At 35.9% G+C, this 20989-nt stretch overlaps 1 protein-coding gene across 2 annotated transcripts; it reads left to right on the plus strand.

Moving 5' to 3' along the window:
• Positions 1-155: 155 nt before the first annotated feature.
• On the plus strand, positions 156-20951 carry tbx16l (T-box transcription factor 16, like). 2 transcript variants are annotated; one of them, XM_049466385.1, is made up of 10 exons: positions 156-247; positions 3618-4444; positions 6371-6536; positions 8263-8365; positions 9778-9942; positions 12092-12238; positions 14418-14488; positions 14598-14683; positions 15140-15362; positions 18962-20951. In XM_049466385.1, the coding sequence occupies exons 2-10, from the start codon at positions 4360-4362 to the stop codon at positions 19584-19586; spliced, it is 1671 nt and encodes a 556-aa protein (XP_049322342.1). In that variant the 5' UTR covers positions 156-247; positions 3618-4359; the 3' UTR covers positions 19587-20951. The 2 variants fall into 2 exon arrangements, with proteins under 2 accessions (XP_049322342.1, XP_049322339.1); XM_049466382.1 differs by having other exon boundaries at positions 157-247; positions 15137-15362.
• The last annotated feature ends 38 nt before the right edge of the window (positions 20952-20989 follow it).

Here is a 20989-nt window from a genome sequence, read left to right on the forward strand (position 1 = left end):
AAATGCAAAAAAAGAATTAGATACTAAATCAATGTATTGGCTTGACTGCACTCCTATTTTCCAGGCTAAAAAGCAGATTGGTGTAGACATTAATTGTGGACCTCTACCTCACTAAACCTCAGTTTACTTCACTCGACTAAACTCATCTCATTTTTTACTTTACTCTACTTCACTCAACTTCACTCAACCTGTCGATTCGTCCGGAACCTCAACTGGGAGGAATTTTAGCCGCAGCTCTGTTATGTTGGTGGGTCTCCTCCAATAAACTGCAACATTTTATACACTATATTTTGTAGTATATCTGATTATTGACTGAATCTAAAGAGTTTAAAGGCTCTGTCAGTTTACTGCAACATTTTGTACACTATATTTTGTAAAACATCTGATTACTGACTCAATCTAAAGAGCTTAAAGGTTCTGGCAGTTTACTGCAACATTTATTTTGTACACTATATTTTGTAGTATATCTGATTATTGACTGAATCTAAAGAGCTTAAAGGGCCTGGCAGTTTACTGAAAAATGTATTTTGTACACTATATTTTGTAATATATATGATTATTGACTGAATCTAAAGAGCTTAAAGGCCCTGGCAGTTTACTGAAAAATGTATTTTGTACACTATATTTTGTAGTATATCTGATTATTGACTGAATCTAAAGAGCTTAAAGGCTCTGGCAGTTTACTGCAACATTTATTTTGTACACTATATTTTATAGTATATCTGATCATTGACTGCATATAAAGAGCTTAAATGGCAAAATTATAAAACATTTGATCGGTAGTGTTTATGAATAAATGAAATATTATGGGTTCATACTGTGTACAACCAAATAAAAGTCAAAGTAAAAGTAAACTACCATTATAACAGATCTACAGACTAATTGGAAAGTGCCTACATTTCAGTGCCTCACAGATCAGTGTATCTCCACATCTACCCTGAGTAAGCATTATAGACTGTTATTATGCTGGTATATTGCTGGTATATTTCTGGTATATTGCTGGTATTTTGCTGGTATATTGCTGGTATATTTCTGGTATATTTCTGGTATATTTCTGATATATTTCTGGTATATTGCTGGTATATTTCTGGTATATTGCTGGTATATTTCTGGTATATTTCTGATATATTTCTGGTATATGGCTGGTATATTGCTGGTATATTGCTGGTATATTTCTGGTATATTGCTGGTATATGGCTGGTATATTTCTGGTATATTGCTGGTATATGGCTGGTATATTGCTGGTATATTGCTGGTATATTTCTGGTATATTGCTGGTATATGGCTGGTATATTGCTGGTATATTTCTGGTATATTGCTGGTATATTTCTGGTATATTTCTGATATATTTCTGGTATATTGCTGGTATATTTCTGGTATATTGCTGGTATATTTCTGGTATATTGCTGGTATATGGCTGGTATATTGCTGGTATATTGCTGGTATATTGCTGGTATATTGCTGGTATATGGCTGGTATATTGCTGGTATATGGCTGGTATATGGCGGTGACCCCAGTTGATTGTTGAAGGTTCAGGCTTCTGGTTTGGGTGGAGTGAGTTGGGGTGTCGTGAAACGGCCACTCAGAGCATTCAGATAAGGAGCTGGGAGTGCTATCAGCACACAGCACCACCACCACGCTGCTTTTATCTACTGCCTCACATAGGTGGAGGTTTCTGAGAATTACTGATCACTTACCCAGATTCCTGCAGCCGGACACACATCTACACACAACTACACACAACTACACAACTACACACGGCCTCTTATAAACCTGTTATAAGCTCAGATCTTTATAACTATTAAACTCTCTCTCTCTACTTACTGGACACTCTTTTAGCATTCTTTTATGTTGGAAAACTGCTGTTAGAATCTGGTGGTTTAGCAACATGAGCTATTTAACCCCAAATCAGAGATAGTTGGGACAACATGGAAACTGCACAAAAATAAGTACAGTGTTTCTCACATTTTCTTTGACTTTTATTTAAGAAAACTATTCCAGGTGACTCTACTTTATGAAGACACTGAGATAAAAAAAAGCTTGAGCTTGAGCTGTTTTGCAAAGAAGAATGGGCAAAAAAATCAGTCACAAGATGTGCAAAACTGGTACTGACTCAAAATAATACTAAATATATTTGCACATCGCACTTTTCAGTTTTTTGTTTGTAAAAAATGTTGTAAGTCCTACATTACTTTCTTTCCTCTTCACAATTATGTATACCACTTTGTGTTGGTCTTTCACATTAAATTTCAATGAAATATATTTATGTTTGTGGTTGTAAGTTGACAAAATATGGAAAAAAGTTCAAGGGGTATGAATACTTTTTAATACCAAACCAGTGTATATAATTTAGAATGTGTAAAAGTTTACATTTAAAAATTAATAGATAGTAAAACAGCTGTATTTAAAAAAAAGTGCAAGTTGGCCAGTCAGAGGTGAGTTTGTGGTGTTTATCACACAGATATTGAAACATTCGAGATCATGTGACATAAAATTCCTTTTTTTGTTTTAAATGCTAAAACAGTGTAAAAAAAAAGTATTTGCCATCTTACAGATTTCATTTGTTTTTGCATTTTTGTCAAGTATAATAAGTACAAAAAAGTTTTTATTTCTTTTTATTTTAGCACTCTTTAAATATACTGATTAATAATGTGGCTACAAGAACACTTTAGTATGCTATAGCATAATAATGCTTAGTTTACTTTAATCTACTTTTTTTTACTAGGAAGAACAAGCATCATTTTCTGAGCTGATAACACTCTGTTAGCTGTGCTCTCAATACTGTTTAATGTATGTGAATGAATAATTTTGAGAATGAACGCTTGTTCAACTCCATACAGTAAAATTAAAATAATTAACAAAAAAAAAGAGTTTTAAAAACTTAATTCATTTGAGGCAACAAATTACCTAAAAAAAATTATTTGAGTAGACTTAACTTATTAGGGTTTACAGTCCAAAATACTTAAGTAAACTAACAATTACACACTGAAAAAAATGATGCATAAAATTTACTTTAAAAAGTTTCACAACTTTCTGCATTTGCTTTTTTTTAAGTAAATTTAATTTAATGTAAATGAAAGTAACTTTAACTCGGTTTCAAGAATTAAATGTTACATAGAGTAAATAAGTGAACTGAACTTTAGTCAATCCTTTCTTTTAGTAAACTTTACTTAATTTATTTTTGCTAAATCAATCCTTTCTTTTAGTAAACTTTACTTCATTTTTGCATACAATATTACCTGGTTAAAAAAATTGTTTTGAAAACTTAATTTAAGTTAAGGCAACGAATAAGCTAAAAAAAGATTTCAGTAAAGTTAACTTATTAAGGTTTACAGTTCAAACCCTAAATAAACTAACATTATCAATTCAATGGTTTAGGGCAATCGTTGTTTCCTCAAATTGCATGAGTTTATTTAACTTGTTCAGTTTTACAGTGTACTTAAAAAAATATATATAATATACTTAATATACTGTTCTTTTACAAGCGTAAACTACTGTAGATTGTGAGCATTATTTGGCCATTTTATGCTTCTTTACAGTGTTATAAATGGAAAAAGGCTCTCTATGTTATTTAATTTACTTAATAAAATAGATCCATGTTGTTTTACTCTCCACAGACCTGAAGAAAAGTTCAATGGAATCAATGGAACGTTTTATGGCTTGAGAATAAACTATGAGGTGTTTTATCATGGTGGCTCTCGGTTCTTGACAAGGTTAAGTTAGCCAAAGTCACCCAGGTGGAGGAAAATCCTCCAGTGTTCAGAGTGTAATTCCCCACACTTCCTACCATTGACCCTCGTTCCTGCTAGGCCTTCTGTCTAGGCCTGCTCAATAAAGAAGGTTTTGCTGGGCTCAGCCTTTTGCTGTTGATCCTGGATCAGTTCTGAGGTTGTATCTACTCTCCTTATGGGCTCAATCCACTTAAAGTAGGGCTGATCTTGGATCAGTACAGTCTGGGGGGGCTTATTCTTCCCAGACCCAATAAAGCAGCATAGACAGCACCCAGCTTCCTGCAGTAATGAGGGGACAAACTGCCTGGGTGATTAGCACCTCACGGAGCATTTGGAGGGGCCCGGGTGACCCTGAGCCTCTGAAGTGAGGAGCCCCCCCTCCTCCACAAAAACAAGGAAGTGTGGTTCCCAGACACCTCCCGTAGCAGGACGAGGCCCGAACCGCGAGACGTCAAGACAGATCAAAGAGGGAAGCCGGGATTGGTGTTCCAGCAGACACACGCACACCTCTTTCATCTGGAAAAGGATGAGCATCAAATCCTACGTCCCTACAAATGTTATATCACACCTCCACAGCTGACCACCCGGACCAGATCCATCAGCCTTCAGTCTCTCCAGAGCCAAGGCCATGTACGTCCATGAGGAGAGGCCCCTGCTGGAGTACCCCTATCCACTCAACCCTCTGACCAGTAACTATGGATACTACCCACAAGGTAAGATAAGGAGCTTCTGCACTGAAAAAAATGATGCATAAAAATGTACTTAAAAAAAGTTCTGCAACTTTCTGCATTTTTTTTTTAAGTAAATTTAATTTCAGATAAATTTAAGTAAATTCAACTCGGTTTCAAGACTTAAATGTTACATAGAGTAAATAAGTGAACTGAACTTCAGTCAATCCTTTCTTTTAGTAACCTTTACTTCATTTATTTTTACTGAATCAATCCTTTCTTTTAGTGAACTTTACTTCATTTATTTTTGATAAATCAATCCTTTCTTTTAGTAAACTTTACTTAATTTCGCCATACAATATTATCTAATTACTATTACTTAATTTATACAGTATTATTATATATAATTTTAGTTAAAACACACATTCAAACATTTGCATAAATAACTTAAACTTAAATTGCTTTTTACTGTCTATTTTTATTTTATATTTGATATTGATCTTTTTATTTCAACAACCGTCCCTGAACAGTAAAATAAAGATTTTAAAAAAGTGTTCTAAACAACATAAAAATAAGAAATGGTAGACTCCAGTGCTACCATGCTCTAATGTCTGAGTGGCTGTGTTTCCTAGTGCAGTGGGCGGGGCTAAGCTTCCGTTTCATTGGCTGTTTCATGGTCTATTCTGATGGACAACAGGTCTCAATTACTGTTATTTGCAACATAAAAACATAAAAAAAAATACTTGATGTCCACTGTAATGGACACAGGGTCTGAAAGGGTTAATTAACTGACTAAACTACATTGATAAAGTTAGTTGTCTTTTACTCCTTTTCTTGAGGTTAATGCTCAATAACAGTGTTATACATCAGTTTAAGGCCTCTCACATGTCTGTATGATTTCCTTTACTTAATACAAATCTTGTCGCTGCTGTTCTAAGCTAATAAAGAATACTAAAGCACTGCTTATTATATAAAAGAAATAAAGCATGTGTTGTAAAGTTCCTGTAGTGGATCTGAGAGTGCTTTGAAGAGTCTGAATGAAGAATTAAGTACAGAAAAAGGGGTTTAAGGACTGCAAAATTGCGACTGTTTTTGTTTTTTGAGTTATTTTATTTGGTCCAAGCTGTGGTTCTCCAATTGGTCTACATTTTGCTTAAATCACTGTAAAAAAAAAACTAGACAAAATATGTAAATTGAGACGTATATCGTTGTTGTCCGATGAAAAAAAAATATTTCCAAAATAGCAGCTTAACAGGAGAGAGATAAAACTTTCTCAACTTCCAATGGAAGTCAAAGCAAAAAGCTTTTATTTCAGGTAATTTTGGAGACTTTCTATTAAACCATTCATCATAAAAAATCTACAAAGTGTAAGAGACAGTTTATGTGTTCAAATAATTGAGTAAACTAAAAATAGATAAAAGTGGAAATACTTTTTTTATTGGACAGCAACAATATGCTTATATTAAGCAAATATAAATAAAATATCTGGCAATGGGGTAAACAAACTTTTTATAGTAAGATTTGCTTGAATAAGTCTCAAAATTAGTAAAGAAAGACTTAAATCAAGCAAAAATCACTGATCATTTTTTTGTTATAACATGTGGACATGATCATCAGAATAACTTTTTTTGAGTCAAAGTACTTAAAAGAAGGTGAAAGTTCTAAGTAAGACTGATTAAGAGTGCTTGAAAAATATTTATCAAAGACAAAAATAAGATTTTCCTGAAAGTTCTATAATTTCCCTTGCTAAGATTTAGTTTTCTGCAGCCTAGAAATAGAAAAAACCCTGCAGAACATGGGAAATGAAACAAAACCTGTACATAACTACAGCCTTTTTAAATCACTTTTGAGGGTGTATTTTAAAATTATATTGAAGATTTTAGATTTTTGGTGAAGTTTTGAAGTTTACAGCAGTAAAAGCAGCAGAATGGAGATGAACATTACTCTCACTGTTTTGTATCTGTTGGACAGAATGGAAGGAATCCGTTTGCCGGACTCAGTCCTGGGACAGCAATATGATTGGCCGTGGTGAGGCAGAGCTGACCTCACTTCCTGTGCATGTGGCGCTCGAGGGGCGTGAGCTATGGGACAAGTTCAGTGGGATTGGTACGGAGATGCTGATCACCAAAACCGGCAGGTAAAGAACTTTACTAACCACAGTTCAAATTGATTTATTTTTAAGTGACATTAATACGCCATAACTCTATAATACTCTATACTTCTATACTTAAGCAGTTTAATGTTAATCTAGAAACAAATCATCACTATCCAATGAAAACTGAAAACCATGTATCTCCAAAACAGCAAGAGAGATAAAACTTCTGTGAAAAATATTTCACACTTTTACTCATTGATAAAACTCTTGCATCCATCTCGACTGCAATCGAAAAAACAGGAGAACCAGTGAGTTTTTAGGCTTTCCCGGTCACGTGACATCGCGTTCAGTAGCTCCTCCATTTCCACTCCCTGTTGTGTTTACATGGATCTCCGTGGAAACACTCACCCAAAGTGTAATTACTTTGCGTGGCAGCGGACAAATACCTATTTTATTAAACTCGAGGTGATTAAACTCAGAGATGTGAGTCCGGATGAGAGTAAAATTCCAGGAGGATGAAGGAGTTCAGCGAAAAACAGTAGATAATTCAGCCTGTAATTTTCTAAGTCAGGGGACTTCTGAGAAAAACACATACATGGTCGTTCTGGACGGAAATAAAATCACAGAGGACCCCCCATAAAAGAGAAAATTACCCCAGAACCCACTGAGAAACTAATTCCGTCCGGATAGGGCTAAAGATTTTATATCTGTTAATATAAAAAATGAAAAAAAAAAAAAAAAAAATGGAGATACCTATTTTTCATTAGACAGTGACAAACGCACCATGGCTAGGTTCAGAAAAGAGCAATGGTTCTCCAACTGTAAGACCCCAGTATTACAGGGTTTTATCTTATCTTTATACATTAGCAGTCAAAGGTTTGGACACACCTTTTTATTCAGTGTTTTTATTTTGTAATTTTTTTCCTACATTGTATATGAATGCTGAAGTGATACAGACTATGATGTAGGAACACATAAGGAATCATGTAGTAACTTAAAAGTGTTAAACAAACCTAAATACTCTGTGAAGCAGCATTTAAGTGCTCTTATCTGGGGAGCTGTTAACTTTCAGTGGTTTCTGAGGCTGGTATCTCTGAGGAATTTATCCTGTACAACAGAGGAAACTCTTGATCTTCATTTCTGGGGCGGCCCTGATGAGTGCCAGTTCCATCATATTATTAAAATGTTTTTTGTGACTGCACCTTTGGATACTTTTAAAGTTCTAATCATCACCTTTTAGGTATTTTTTTTCTTCTTGACTATACCTGTAACTCTACCTCTTCACAGCTTTACAACTGATGCTCTCAAACACATTAAGAGACAAGAAATTCAAGTAATTAACTCTTGACGAGTTCAGCACAGCTGTTAACTGAAAGCCTGAGTTTCAGTGACTCTACCTCATAAAGCTGACTGAGAAAATCCAGCCAAGATGTGATTCTGGATGGTTTAACATGTTTTTGTTTATTAAATAATTAATAATAATTCCATATATTTTTTTGATTCATAGTTTTGATGACTTTAATATTAATCTATGAGGCAGAACCTTTTAATATAATGAAAAAACACTGAATTAAAGGTGTGTCCTATCTTTTGACTGGTACTGTATACACTATAAGCTCATATAATGTCTATGTCAATGTTTATAAGTGTCTATAAGCATATGCGTATGAACACACAGATTGTGAATGTAGGTTATAATGAATGTTTTTGCTGTTCATAATCTGTATAATGTTGAGTGTGTGTGTGTGTTCTGCTGTGTTTATTTCAGGCGTATGTTCCCCAGCTGCAAAGTCACAGTGACGGGGCTAAACCCTAAAGTCAAGTACGTGGTGATGATGGACATGGTGCCGTTTGATAATAACAAGTACAAGGTACCTCCCACCCAACCCATCACCACACACACACACACACACACACTAAAAACACTAAACACTATAATATGGACACACCCATTTTTGTTAGTAAAGTGGGATGCTTTAGAACAGCTGCTCATTTTAATCCTAAAGGCTTTTAAAGCCTAATTCTCAGCACCAAAAAACAGTTAAAAGGGCATAAAACCAGCAGTATTGGGCTGTGGAGCAGAGAAATTGTACAGGACTGGAGAAAATGAAACTGAACACAATTAAAAAATACAGCCCTAAAAAGTAATATACATTTTTTCATTAATTTTAAATTAAATTAAATATACAGCTCTGGAAAAAAATAAGAGACTACTTCAATTTCTAAATCAGTTTCTTTGATTTTGCTATTTATAGGTTTATGTTTGAGTAAAATGAACATTGTTGTTTTATTCTATAAACTACAGACAACATTTCTCCCAAATTTCAAATAAAAATATTGTCATTTAGAGCATTTATTTACAGAAAATAAGAAATGGCTGAAATAACAAAAAAGATGCAGAGCTTTCAGACCTCAAATAATGCAAAGAAAACAAGTTCATTTTCATAAAGTTTTAAGAGTTCAGAAATCAATATTTGGTGGAATAACTTCCACCAACTTTTTTAATCACAGTTTTATGCATCTTGGAATGTTCTCCTCCACCAGTCTTACACACTGCTTTTATAAACATAATATGCCTTTACTCCTGGGGCAAAAATTCAAGCAGTTCAGCTTGATTTGATGGCTTGTGATCATCCATCTTCCTCTTGATTATATACCCGATGTTTTTTTAATTTGGTAAAATCAAAGAAACTCGTCATTTTTAAGTGATCTCTTATTTTTTTCCAGAGCTGTATGTGTGTTTTATTTTTTAAAAACAAAGCGTTCAGTAATATATTTGGTTTACTGTTGCTAATAATGTTCCTTATTTGGTGCAGCACCAAGTAATACAATAATGTTCTAATCCATATTATGGCAAGAACTATTTGACTAAGTAAAGAAAAAAAAATACTTTAATAAATGAAGGTCAGTCAAATCCAAAACAAATTAAGTACAGTCTCAAAGTCCATCAAAAACATTATGATGAAACTGACTCTCATAAGGACCACTCCAGAAAAGGAGGAGCAAGAGTTTCCTCTGTTGTACAGGATAAGTTCATCAGAGTTACCAGCCTCAGAAACCACCTGATAGGAGCACTTAAACACTTCTTTACGGAGTATTTTGGATTGTTTAACACTTTTAAGTTACTACATGATTCATTATGTGTTCCTTCATGGTCTGGATCACTTCAGTATTCATTTACAATGTAGGAAAATCAAATGAATTTATAGATGTATGACTGTAGTAATGTGTGAATAACCTCATGATCTCCACACTGATAACTCCTGGTCCTCCTTTGCTGCAGTGGAGTCGAGATCGTTGGGAGTTTAGTGGGACGTCTGAACCTCACCTGCCCAGCCGCTTCTTCATCCACCCAGACTCCCCCGCCCCGGGCGAAAGGTGGATGCAGTACCCCATCTCCTTCCACAAGCTCAAACTCACCAACAACACACTCAACTCCAACGGCCTGGTGAGAAACTACACATTATCAGTGATAAACTTCACACCTAGTGTTAATGCAGCTGATTAATCAAATATAGAAGCTCATACTAACCACTTAAAAAGAAAAAAAAAAACATTAAAAATCACAAAATATAGAGAAAGTATATAAAAATAATGAGGAAGTATCTCAAAGTAATGACAGTATCTCAGAATAATTGTAAATCATCTATAATATAATATATAAAGAGAATAAAATATAAAAGTATAATAAAGTAATAAAAAGTAATCTGAAATTAAAAGTGTCTCAAAATAATGACATATAGTATCTTAAATTAATGTGATATGTCATACACTGACATTATCTCAAAATAATTTCTTTAATATTTCCAAATAATAAGAAATCACCTTAAATATCAAGAAACATAATCTCAAAATAATTTTATTCGATCTTTAAAAATATCTTAAAACAATGAGAAATAATCTCAAACTTCTAGAAAGTATCTATTCTAAATGACGTTAACCCTTGTGTGGTGTTCATATTTTTGTTACTCGTTTACTTTGTTACTTGTATTAAATTCAGCAAAATTAAGCAATTTTACATTAAAATGCTTTACACATGCTTGCTTCACCTAAATTGCAAGCAATATAAACAGCTTACATGGTTAATATTTGCCCTTTACCTTTCTTATGTTACATTTCTTTCAAAAAGTGCTACTCTTTTTTTTATTAGTTTTTTAATAAAATGTAAAAGAAAATGAATATGAGTATATGAGTAGAAAATTTGTTTAGTTTCAAATTTACAAATATAGCAATGTTTTTAGCCCTTGACCAAACATACTGTATGTAATATAAATGTGTGTGTGTGTGGGGGGGGGGGGGGGGGGGTGTACAGTGTGTGTTTATCGAAAATGTGTTTTGATATATGTTTTTTCACAAAAAATGAGCCAATGCCAATGAGTTTGAGTTAGAAAAAATATTTTTTTAGTATCATTTGATGAAAAATGAAAACGGGTCCCACAGACCTGAACACCACACAAGGGGTTAAATCAGTGTTAATTTGTCTGTATCTAATACACTAAAATAATATAGATAGCAGATGTCAGAAGAGATTTATTTGTGTACATCGATTTTACATTGATTTAACATTATTTGTATAATATTTTTATTAAAAATAAATATTATAAAGATTATAATGATATAATAATGGCTCTCATCAGGATCACCCCAGGAAAGGAAGAGCAAGAGTTTCCTATGTTGTACAGGATAAGTTCATCACAGTTACCAGCCTCAGAAACCACAATTAACAGAACACAGATAAGAGCATCTAAATGCTTCTTTTACAGAGTATTTTGGTTTGTTTAACACTTTTAAATTACTACATGATTCCTTATGTGTTCCTTCATTCATAGACTGGATGACTTCAGTATTCATTTACAATGTAGATTTTTTTTTAAAACATTGAACTTTTTATTGGTTCTGTTTATCTGGATATATAAATAAATAAATGACCCCACTCATGACCCCACTCATCCCTCACACGAACTGTTCTCCCTCCTGCCTTCGGGAAGAAGGTACCGCAGCATCCGGTCCAGCACGACCAGATTCTGCAACAGCTTCTACCCCCAAGCCATCAGACTCCTCAACTGCAGAGACTGAACTGAGGGTTTTTCTGTACATGCGCACACACTCTTACCCCACTTACCCCAGAAAATGGAAAGCACTAAAAACCCTACTACCTCACTGGACTCTATTGCACACTGTGTAATAGAGGTGCACACTGCATAATTTGCACACCGTCTTGTTATTTATTATTCTTTGTCTGTATGGTGTTGTATTGTCTGTCTGCACTTTTGTACTGTTGCACTATTGTTCTGTCTACACTGTGTTTATGTGCACCATGGTCCCTGGAGGAACGTTGTTTCGTTTCACTGTGTACTCTGTATATAGCTGAAATGACAATAAAAACCACTTTGACTTTGACTTTGACTTTGATAAATTATAAAGCTAGCTGGCAATTTAGCCTAAAACCAATGAATGGCTATGGAAGCCTATTATCACCAAAGAGTCACAGAGGCTCTCAGTCACAGGTTTAGCACTGCAGTTGGAACAGAACACAAACTTCTACGCTTCTATAGTTTTTATTTTTACTCATGTTATTTTCTTCTGCACATCATCAGGTGGTCCTTCATTCCATGCACAAGTACCAACCTCGTCTGCACATAGTCCAGGCCCCAGACCCCTGCAGAGCCCAGCCCGGGGCCTACCTGCGCTTCACCTTCCCTGAAGCAGCGTTTATAGCAGTCACAGCCTACCAGAACCAGGAGGTGAGAGCAGGCCATCAGAAAATAAACATTTAATATACATTTAATTAGTTTATAGTGCTTAATTGAGAAAGAATATGTTGTTGCTGCCTGTTAGAGGAAATGTAATTTCCAAGAATTGTGTAACTCCTATTTATTCTTGTAGTTTAAATTGTAAGTAAGACATATTATTGAGTAGGTATTCTAAATCATTTTAGCTAATTAAAAGTATACTTTATTTTAGCTACTGCATATATTTTGAGCTACAATTAAAATATAAACGATTTAGCTAGTATATAATATAAAACATATATTTAAACATATATATATATAAATTGCACCTCCTATAAAATATAGAGTATAAATTATTTTTTCAACTATGAAGGTTAAAGGTCTGTGTTTTTATAGCAAATATAAAATCTAAATTATTTTGCCTATTATAAATTATAAATTGTCTTAATTACTAGTAAGTATAACAACTAGCCTACAGTATACATGATTGTAATAAACTATAATTTGTTATTAATACAACAAAATATTATATAATATATAATCAATATGTACATTTATCTTCTATAATATATAACGTATATATTTTTGATACTCTAGTCTAATGTATAATGCCCAAAATTATTAAGTCACCAAAATTCTTCAGCAGCTGAAATTAAACAATATGTGACTTAAGTTATTTGAGAATGATGAATTATGGTTTTGGGCCAAAAGAAGTAAACCTTTTTTGGTTAAATGAAGCAGGATCACAAAAGGCCTCATGGTAATATATTATCTAAATACTTACACAACAATCTCATGTTGTATATATGTTGTTAATAATTATTTGGTTAATTTAGAATATTTGTGCTATAAAGCTTATTGTAACAAAGGTAAGTTAATTGTTTTTTTATATGTGTTCTGTGTCTGATTCATCCAAATAAAAAACTTACATTACATTCATTTGTACACACCTAGAGAACTGTGTCATCAGGCAGAGTATGTGAATGTATGGCCTGTATGATTAATAACGTCCCGCAGAAGTCAGAAGACATGATTTGTACTGTAGTGCCATCTAGGGGATTGTGTAAGAAGTGCACCAGCAAGTGAAAAATAGCTTGGTGTAGTGCAAACATTTGGGAAGTACCACACTTACTGAAAAACACAGTGACACATTTAAAGTCAGATTTGTGTAAGATTGCAATTAGCAGACATGTTTAAAGTACTAGAGATCCAGATTTGAGTAAAAAAAACTTTACTCTATGAAAAAGCTCCCCACAGTAGAAGTACTGAAGTATTCTAAATTTTTTGTACTTAAGTACTGCTGAAGTATTTTATAGTAAAATGTAGTAGTGAAGTACTGAAAGTAAAAGTACAGTACTGTGTATTTAGTGTAGTTATTACAGAAAGCAGTGTAAAGTTAGCAGAGCTAAAGACAGAACAGGAGCAGCGAGATCTTCTTATAAGATCAGCTTGATCTCTTGATTCACTCAATGATGAGCAGCTTCATCAAACCCTGTGAAACATAAACAATATACCAGAGTAAAAGTATAAATCTCACCCACAATATGTAGTAAAGTTAAAGTGGAAGTAGGAGAAAAATACTTGAGTAGATACAGATAAAGTATTTTAGTACTTAAGTACAGTAGTGAAGTAAAAATAATACTCCAGTAGATACAGATACAGTATTTTAGTACTTAAGTACAGTAGTGAAGTAAAAATAATACTCCAGTAGATACAGATACAGCATTTTAGTACTTAAGTACAGTAGTGAAGTAAAAAAACAATACTCCAGTAGATACAGATACAGTATTTTAGTACTTAAGTACTTCAGTAGTGAAGTAAAAATAATACTCCAGTAGATACAGATACAGTATTTTAGTACTTAAGTACTTCAGTAGTGAAGTAAAAATAATACTCCAGTAGATACAGATACAGTATTTTAGTACTTAAGTACAGTAGTGAAGTAAAAAAACAATACTCCAGTAGATACAGATACAGTATTTTAGTACTTAAGTACTTCAGTAGTGAAGTAAAAATAATACTCCAGTAGATACAGATACAGTATTTTAATATTTAAGTGCAGTCTGAGATCTGGGACACATTTCCTCAAGCCTTTGTTTTGATTGGTTCTCTGAATCAGTGTGAGCTCATTAGTGTGATGGTGATAGTGTGATGTTTTTGCTGACGGATCTTCTCTGTCTTTTCTCTGCAGATCACTAAGCTGAAGATTGACAACAACCCCTTCGCCAAAGGTTTCCGTGACAACGGGCTAAACAGGAAAAGGTGCCAGACTTCTGAGTAGATGTAGTAGATGAGTAGATGAGTAGATGCTTCTAAATTGGGTAATCTTATATTGGAGATGTTTTTAATCCTTTCTTTTTATCCTTGTTAGGTTTAGAGAAAAGGATATTCAGGTTAAACCAGAAGAACTGATTTCAGGGCAGCCACACAAGAAAACACACAACCAACATAACCAAGGTAACAATTAAATTATATATATATATATATATATATATATATATATATATATATATATATATATATATATATATATATATATATATATATATATATATATATATGTGTTTGTATAATAACAGACTGTAGACTCATTATTTAAAAAAAAAGAGAATGTTATCCAACAACTACTCAACTAAATAAAAAAAAACATTACATTACGAAATAACTTGGAAAGTATCCTAAGTGCAGTTGCAAAAAGACCTTTATTTTGGGGATGTTTGCAATCTTGTCCCTGAATGCTTCAGAATCTAGTAGAAAAGCTTCCTCATCTGGACAGTAGAAATACAGAATCAGTTAAACCCAACAAAACTGAATAAACTCTTTTAATATTTGATTGATTTCAAAAGAAACAATGAATCCTCAGGTGTCCCGATACTTTTCTCCATAAAGTGTATGTTCTGGTCTTATCAGCAGGACCGTTGGACAGTGATGAGGAAGCAGATGAAACAGTCTCCAGCTCAGTGGAATCCAGCAGTGTGTTAAACCCAATGGACCTCAAAACTCCGCCCACTGCCATCTCCAACCCCTTCATATCAGCCTTTATGAACGGGGGTGTTGGACAGGACGTGTGGAGCCTGAGCCCAACGTCGCATCAACCTCAGCATCCACTCAACTCTAATAACAGAGACTCCAGCAGGTAAGACGTCTGATTTTGCTCATATTTAACAGTATAGTCACACTAGAATGAAGTGTTGGAGTGCAGTATCATTTAGAGTGAAGTTTAAGGTTACCAGGAACAATAAATAAAGTTATAGAGGTTCCTAATGGTCTAATGCAGGGGTGAAATATATACGGGGCCACACTCCGTAATAAAAAAAATAATGAAATATACCACTTTAAATAATACTTTTTTCCTGATTATTTCATTTACCCATCATTTTACTTGACTTACTATCTTTATCTTTGACAGTGTTGTGTAAACTAAGATTTTTCAAATTGATGTTTCATTTCATGATGTCTCTTAATATTAAACTCCTTAATTAAGGCAACTTTTAGACTATTTACCCCTTTTCTGCGCTAAAACTGCGCACTATCTCCGCTTTTAGACTCTTTTGCCCCGTTTTTCTGCCCTAGAAATGCGCACCCTCTCCGCTTTTAGACTCTTTTACTCCGTTTTTCTGCGCTAGAAATGCACACTCTCTCCGCTTTTAGACACTTTTGCTCTGTTTTTCTGCGCTAGAAATGCGCACTCTCTCCGTTTTTAGACTCTTTGCCCCGTTTTTCTGCGCTAGAAATGCACACCCTCTCCATTTTTAGACTCTTTGCCCCGTTTTTCTGTGCTAGAAATGCGCACTCTCTCCGCTTGTAGACACTTTTGTCCTGTTTTTCTGCGCTAGAGATGCGCACTCTCTCTGCTTTTAGACTCTTTTGCCCCGTTTTTCTGCCCTAGAAATGCGCACCCTCTCTGCTTTTAGACTCTTTGCCCCGTTTTTTTGCGCTAGAAATGCACACCCTCTCCGCTTTTAGACTCTTTGCCCCGTTTTTCTGCGCTAGAAATGTGCTCTCTCTCCGATTTTAGGCTCTTTGTCCCGTTTTTCTGCGCTAGAAATGTGCTCTGTCTCCGCTTTTAGGCTCTTTGTCCCGTTTTTCTGCGCTAGAAATGCGCACTCTCTCCGCTTTTAGGCTCTTTGGCCCGTTTTTTCGCGCTAGAAATGTGCTCTCTCTCTGCTTTTACACTCTTTGGCCCGGTTTCTGGGCTAGAAATGCGCACTCTCTCCGCTTGTAGATACTTTTGCCCTGTTTTTCTGCGCTAGAGATGCGCACTCTCTCCGCTTTTAGACTCTTTTGCCCCGTTTTTCTGCGCTAGAAATGCGCACTCTCCCCGCTTTTAGGCTCTTTGCCCCGTTTCTCTGCGCTAGAAATGCGCACTCTCTGCGCTTTTAGACACTTTTGCCCCGTTTTTCTGCGCTAGAAATGCACACTCTCTCCGCTTTTAGACTCTTTTGCCCCGTTTTTCTGCGCTAGAGATGCGCACTCTCTCTGCTTTTAGACTCTTTTGCCCCGTTTTTCTGCCCTAGAAATGCGCACCCTCTCTGCTTTTAGACTCTTTGCCCCGTTTTTTTGCGCTAGAAATGCACACCCTCTCCGCTTTTAGACTCTTTGCCCCGTTTTTCTGCGCTAGAAATGTGCTCTCTCTCCGATTTTAGGCTCTTTGTCCCGTTTTTCTGCGCTAGAAATGTGCTCTGTCTCCGCTTTTAGGCTCTTTGTCCCGTTTTTCTGCGCTAGAAATGCGCACTCTCTCCGCTTTTAGGCTCTTTGGCCCGTTTTTTCGCGCTAGAAATGTGCTCTCTCTCTGCTTTTACACTCTTTGGCCCGGTTTCTGGGCTAGAAATGCGCACTCTCTCCGCTTGTAGATACTTTTGCCCTGTTTTTCTGCGCTAGAGATGCGCACTCTCTCCGCTTTTAGACTCTTTTGCCCCGTTTTTCTGCGCTAGAAATGCGCACTCTCCCCGCTTTTAGGCTCTTTGCCCCGTTTCTCTGCGCTAGAAATGCGCACTCTCTGCGCTTTTAGACACTTTTGCCCCGTTTTTCTGCGCTAGAAATGCACACTCTCTCCGCTTTTAGACTCTTTTGCCCCGTTTTCTGCGCTAGAAATGCGCACTCTCTCCGCTTTTAGACTCTTTTGCCCCGTTTTCTGCGCTAGAAATGCGCACTCTCTCCGCTTTTAGACTCTTTGGCCCGTTTCTGACACCTAGCGTTCAAACTTTGAATCTCACATTATAAAAACCTGCTTAACAGCGGGCCAACTTTCATTCTATTTCTAAAATACCTCCAAATACCTCCAAAAAAGGAAACGGGCCACAAATAGCCCGCGGGCCGTAGTTTGCACACCCCTGGCCTAATGCAATGATCCATCCCATACAGCTCCAATATTCTCAAGCAGATCATATCGAGTTTGCAGTAGGGGTGGATTCAACATATATCAATCAGTGATAGAGTTCTGGTGATGCAGCTGGATATGGTATAGTATCTGTAGTGTAGAGAATGCTGGGGGTGAACAGAGGTGGGCTATTAACCAATACCAATCATCGTTATCATGTTTTACTACAACCCAAGTCAATTTCACACTGGATTTCTCCTTTAATTATTTGTGCTTGCTGGTAACCTTTATCTTCTTTCCAAATAGCACATTGCTATCTGACACTTCCTACTTCCTTCAGGGTGAAACTATTTGACAGTTTGATGATGATCTGAGCCTATATTAGACCTACATTTCTACAGTTGCAAGAAAAATTATGTGAACCCTTTGGGATTTGGGGAAAACTTGGATTTCTGCATAAACTGGTCAATAAAACTTCATCTAAGTCCCAACAAGTATAGTATAGACAAACACAGTCTGCTTAAACTAATACCACACAAAAAATATGTTTGCATTGTTGTATTGAACACAACATGTTAACATTCACAGTGAGGGGGATAAAAAAGTATGTAAACCTTTGGATTTAATAACTGGTTGACCCTTCTTTGGCAGCAAAAACCTCAATCAAACGTTTCCTGTAGCTGCAGATCAGACCTGAACAACAGTCAGGAGGAATTTTGGAGCATTCCTCTTCACTAAACTGTTTCAGTTCAGCTATAATATTCTTGGGATATCTGATGTGAATCTTGAGCTCTCTTGAGGTCATGATGCCACAGCATCTCAATTGGGTTGAGGTCAGGACTCCTCATAAAGGCTTACTTTCTTCTGTTGAAGTCGTTCGGTTGTTGATTTACTTTTATGTTTTGGGTCGTTGTCCTGTTGCATCATCCATCCTCTGTTGAGCTTCAGTTGGCGGACAGATGGTCTTAAGTTTTCCTGCGAAGCGTCTTGGTAAACTTGGGAATTAATGTTTCTATTGACGACAATCCGTGTGTTTTTATAGGGCAGGGCAGCTTTAGCCAACACATCCAATCTCATCACATTGATTGGACTCCAGGTTGGCTGACTTCTGGCTCCAATTAGCTATTAGGAAAGTCATTAGCCTAGGGGTTCACATACTTTTTTTTCACCCTGTACTGTGAATATTAACATGTTGTGTTCAATAAAACTATGCAAACAAATTTTTTAAAGCAGACTTTTTTTTATTTATTTAAGCAGACTGTGTTTGTCTATAGTTGTGACATTTATGATCGATTTTTGCAGAAATACAAGTAATCCCAAAGGGTTCACATACTTTTTTTTGCAACTGCATATAACATATGCATTTCTCTTAGCTAATGTGTTTCTATATATCATTTATTTGCATTTCTATCTAGGCCTGATCCAGCCAGACTCTCCAGTCTCCAGTACATTTGTTCCCCGTTACCAGTAGCCCACAGCGCTCAATCCCAGTCACCCCTTGCAGAGCTAACTTTACCCAGACGTCCTTCACAGAATGGCCGTACGTTGGTGGTGCCTCATCAACAGCAGCAGCAGCAGCAGCATCACCGCAGCCAAGGACTCCACAGCCCTGCAGCCGCCCACCCAGCCTTCCCCATCCAGACCAAACTCCACCAGTCCCAGTCTCAGCTCCAGCTCCATCTCCAGCCTCAACCTGACCTGGACCAGTCCCTGCCTCTACCCCCCAAGCTGAGCAGAGTGAATCTGCCCGAGAGTGCTCTCAGAAGCTTGGAGATGGGCTCCGTCTTGGACCACCTCGGCCCACCTCGGCCTCTTTCTGACATCCTGAACCGGATTCATGCGCGGGGCGTGGCCTCTGGAAGTCCAGGGAAGGCTGTGCAGGGTCTCCCCCAACCGGACCAGCTGCCCTCGGGGTTGGAGAGGGACGCGAGGGCTCCATTTTTCCCAGCCGCCCAGGACTGTGGTACAATACTTAACACTGACCAGTATGGCGCTCCAGTATCGGAATGGCGTGGATTCAGTGGGAATGTGGGTGTTTGAAATGGTGTGTAAGAACTGAATGGACTCAATGGAAAGCTTTGAATGGAAAGCTTTAAACACTGTGAAAACAGTACGGATGTAATTTTTTTTTTCCTGATATATTTCTGTCACATATTTGTTTTAAAGAATGTGTTTTTATCTTGTGTTATGTCAAGTTTTGTGTTTATGTCTCAGCTTTGAATCATTCAACTCATTTAATCATTTAAAAGGGCATCTCTCGATAATGATGATGATATCACGATACTGTGATTTTGCGATACTCAATATATCACAAGAGGAAGAGGGTAAAATACTCCTAAATAAGCAAATACCAGGAATTATGGATTTATTGGTGTCGGTTTCACAGAATTTCACAACCAATATTCTTCACCGCAGGTTTACCCCATTCATTTAATTATAGCGCCACCGTGTGGAGTAATGAAGCTTTAACACTAGTTTGAATGTGAGTCTTAAGGAGTTTTGAGTGGCTGTTTTTTAATAGAAAATATCCTTATTCGTTGCCACATTCTGATTGCATTGTCAGGGTTCTTACGGGTGCTTGAAATCCTGGAAAATGCTTTAATTTTAAAATTTTAACAGGCCTGGAAACATAAAGCAACATACATTTAATTTACAGTGAATAACTATCTGACTAAATAAATTCGAAGAAAGAAAAAATTGCTTAAAGAAAAAACTGCTTCTGCTATTACCAAACAAAATTTTGGTTGTGTTTACATGAACATAATATCATTTCTTCCAGTGTGACAATAAGCAATATATACATTTTGAGTATAAGTATATATATATATATGCTCTCAACTCACCCCCAAATTTGATATACTACAGTAACTGCTTAATCAAATGCCTAGAGTAAACATGCGGAGAAAAAAACATTGGTATTTAAATAGTGTGAAACTGACACCAATAAATCCATTATTTCTATTTACTTTACTTACTTAGAATTTTTTTTTCTCCATAGTGTGGTCTCTGTGAAGTGTGCAGAATAGTTTTGCGATATATTGATTATCGCTGAATCGCAGTTTTGAGATCACCAATATCATTAATTTACCACAGCTGAAAGGTGCTGGAAAAATTGGAAAATGGGCCTTAAAAGTGCTTAAAAAGTGCTTGAATTTTACCTTGTAAAAGGTGTATGAACGCTGCATTGTATCGCAAGCAAAAACAATAGAAAATATCACAATATCGATATTTGGGCCCACCCCTAGCAATGACCATATTTCTCAATGCAAAGTTTTGACTCATGATGAAGGGTGACTCCAAGCCCCAAGACTAGGCTTAATCCTGACCTGTACAGTTTATTGTGTTCAATTTTGTCAATGTCTTTTCTGTGTTTTTCTAGTAAATTAAACATGACTTTGATCATGAGTTGATTTTTTTGCTGCAAATTACATTTACAGTATTAA

The sequence above is a fragment of the Astyanax mexicanus genome, chromosome 1, assembly GCF_023375975.1.
Source record: "Astyanax mexicanus isolate ESR-SI-001 chromosome 1, AstMex3_surface, whole genome shotgun sequence".
Taxonomy (NCBI): Eukaryota; Metazoa; Chordata; class Actinopteri; order Characiformes; family Acestrorhamphidae; genus Astyanax; species Astyanax mexicanus.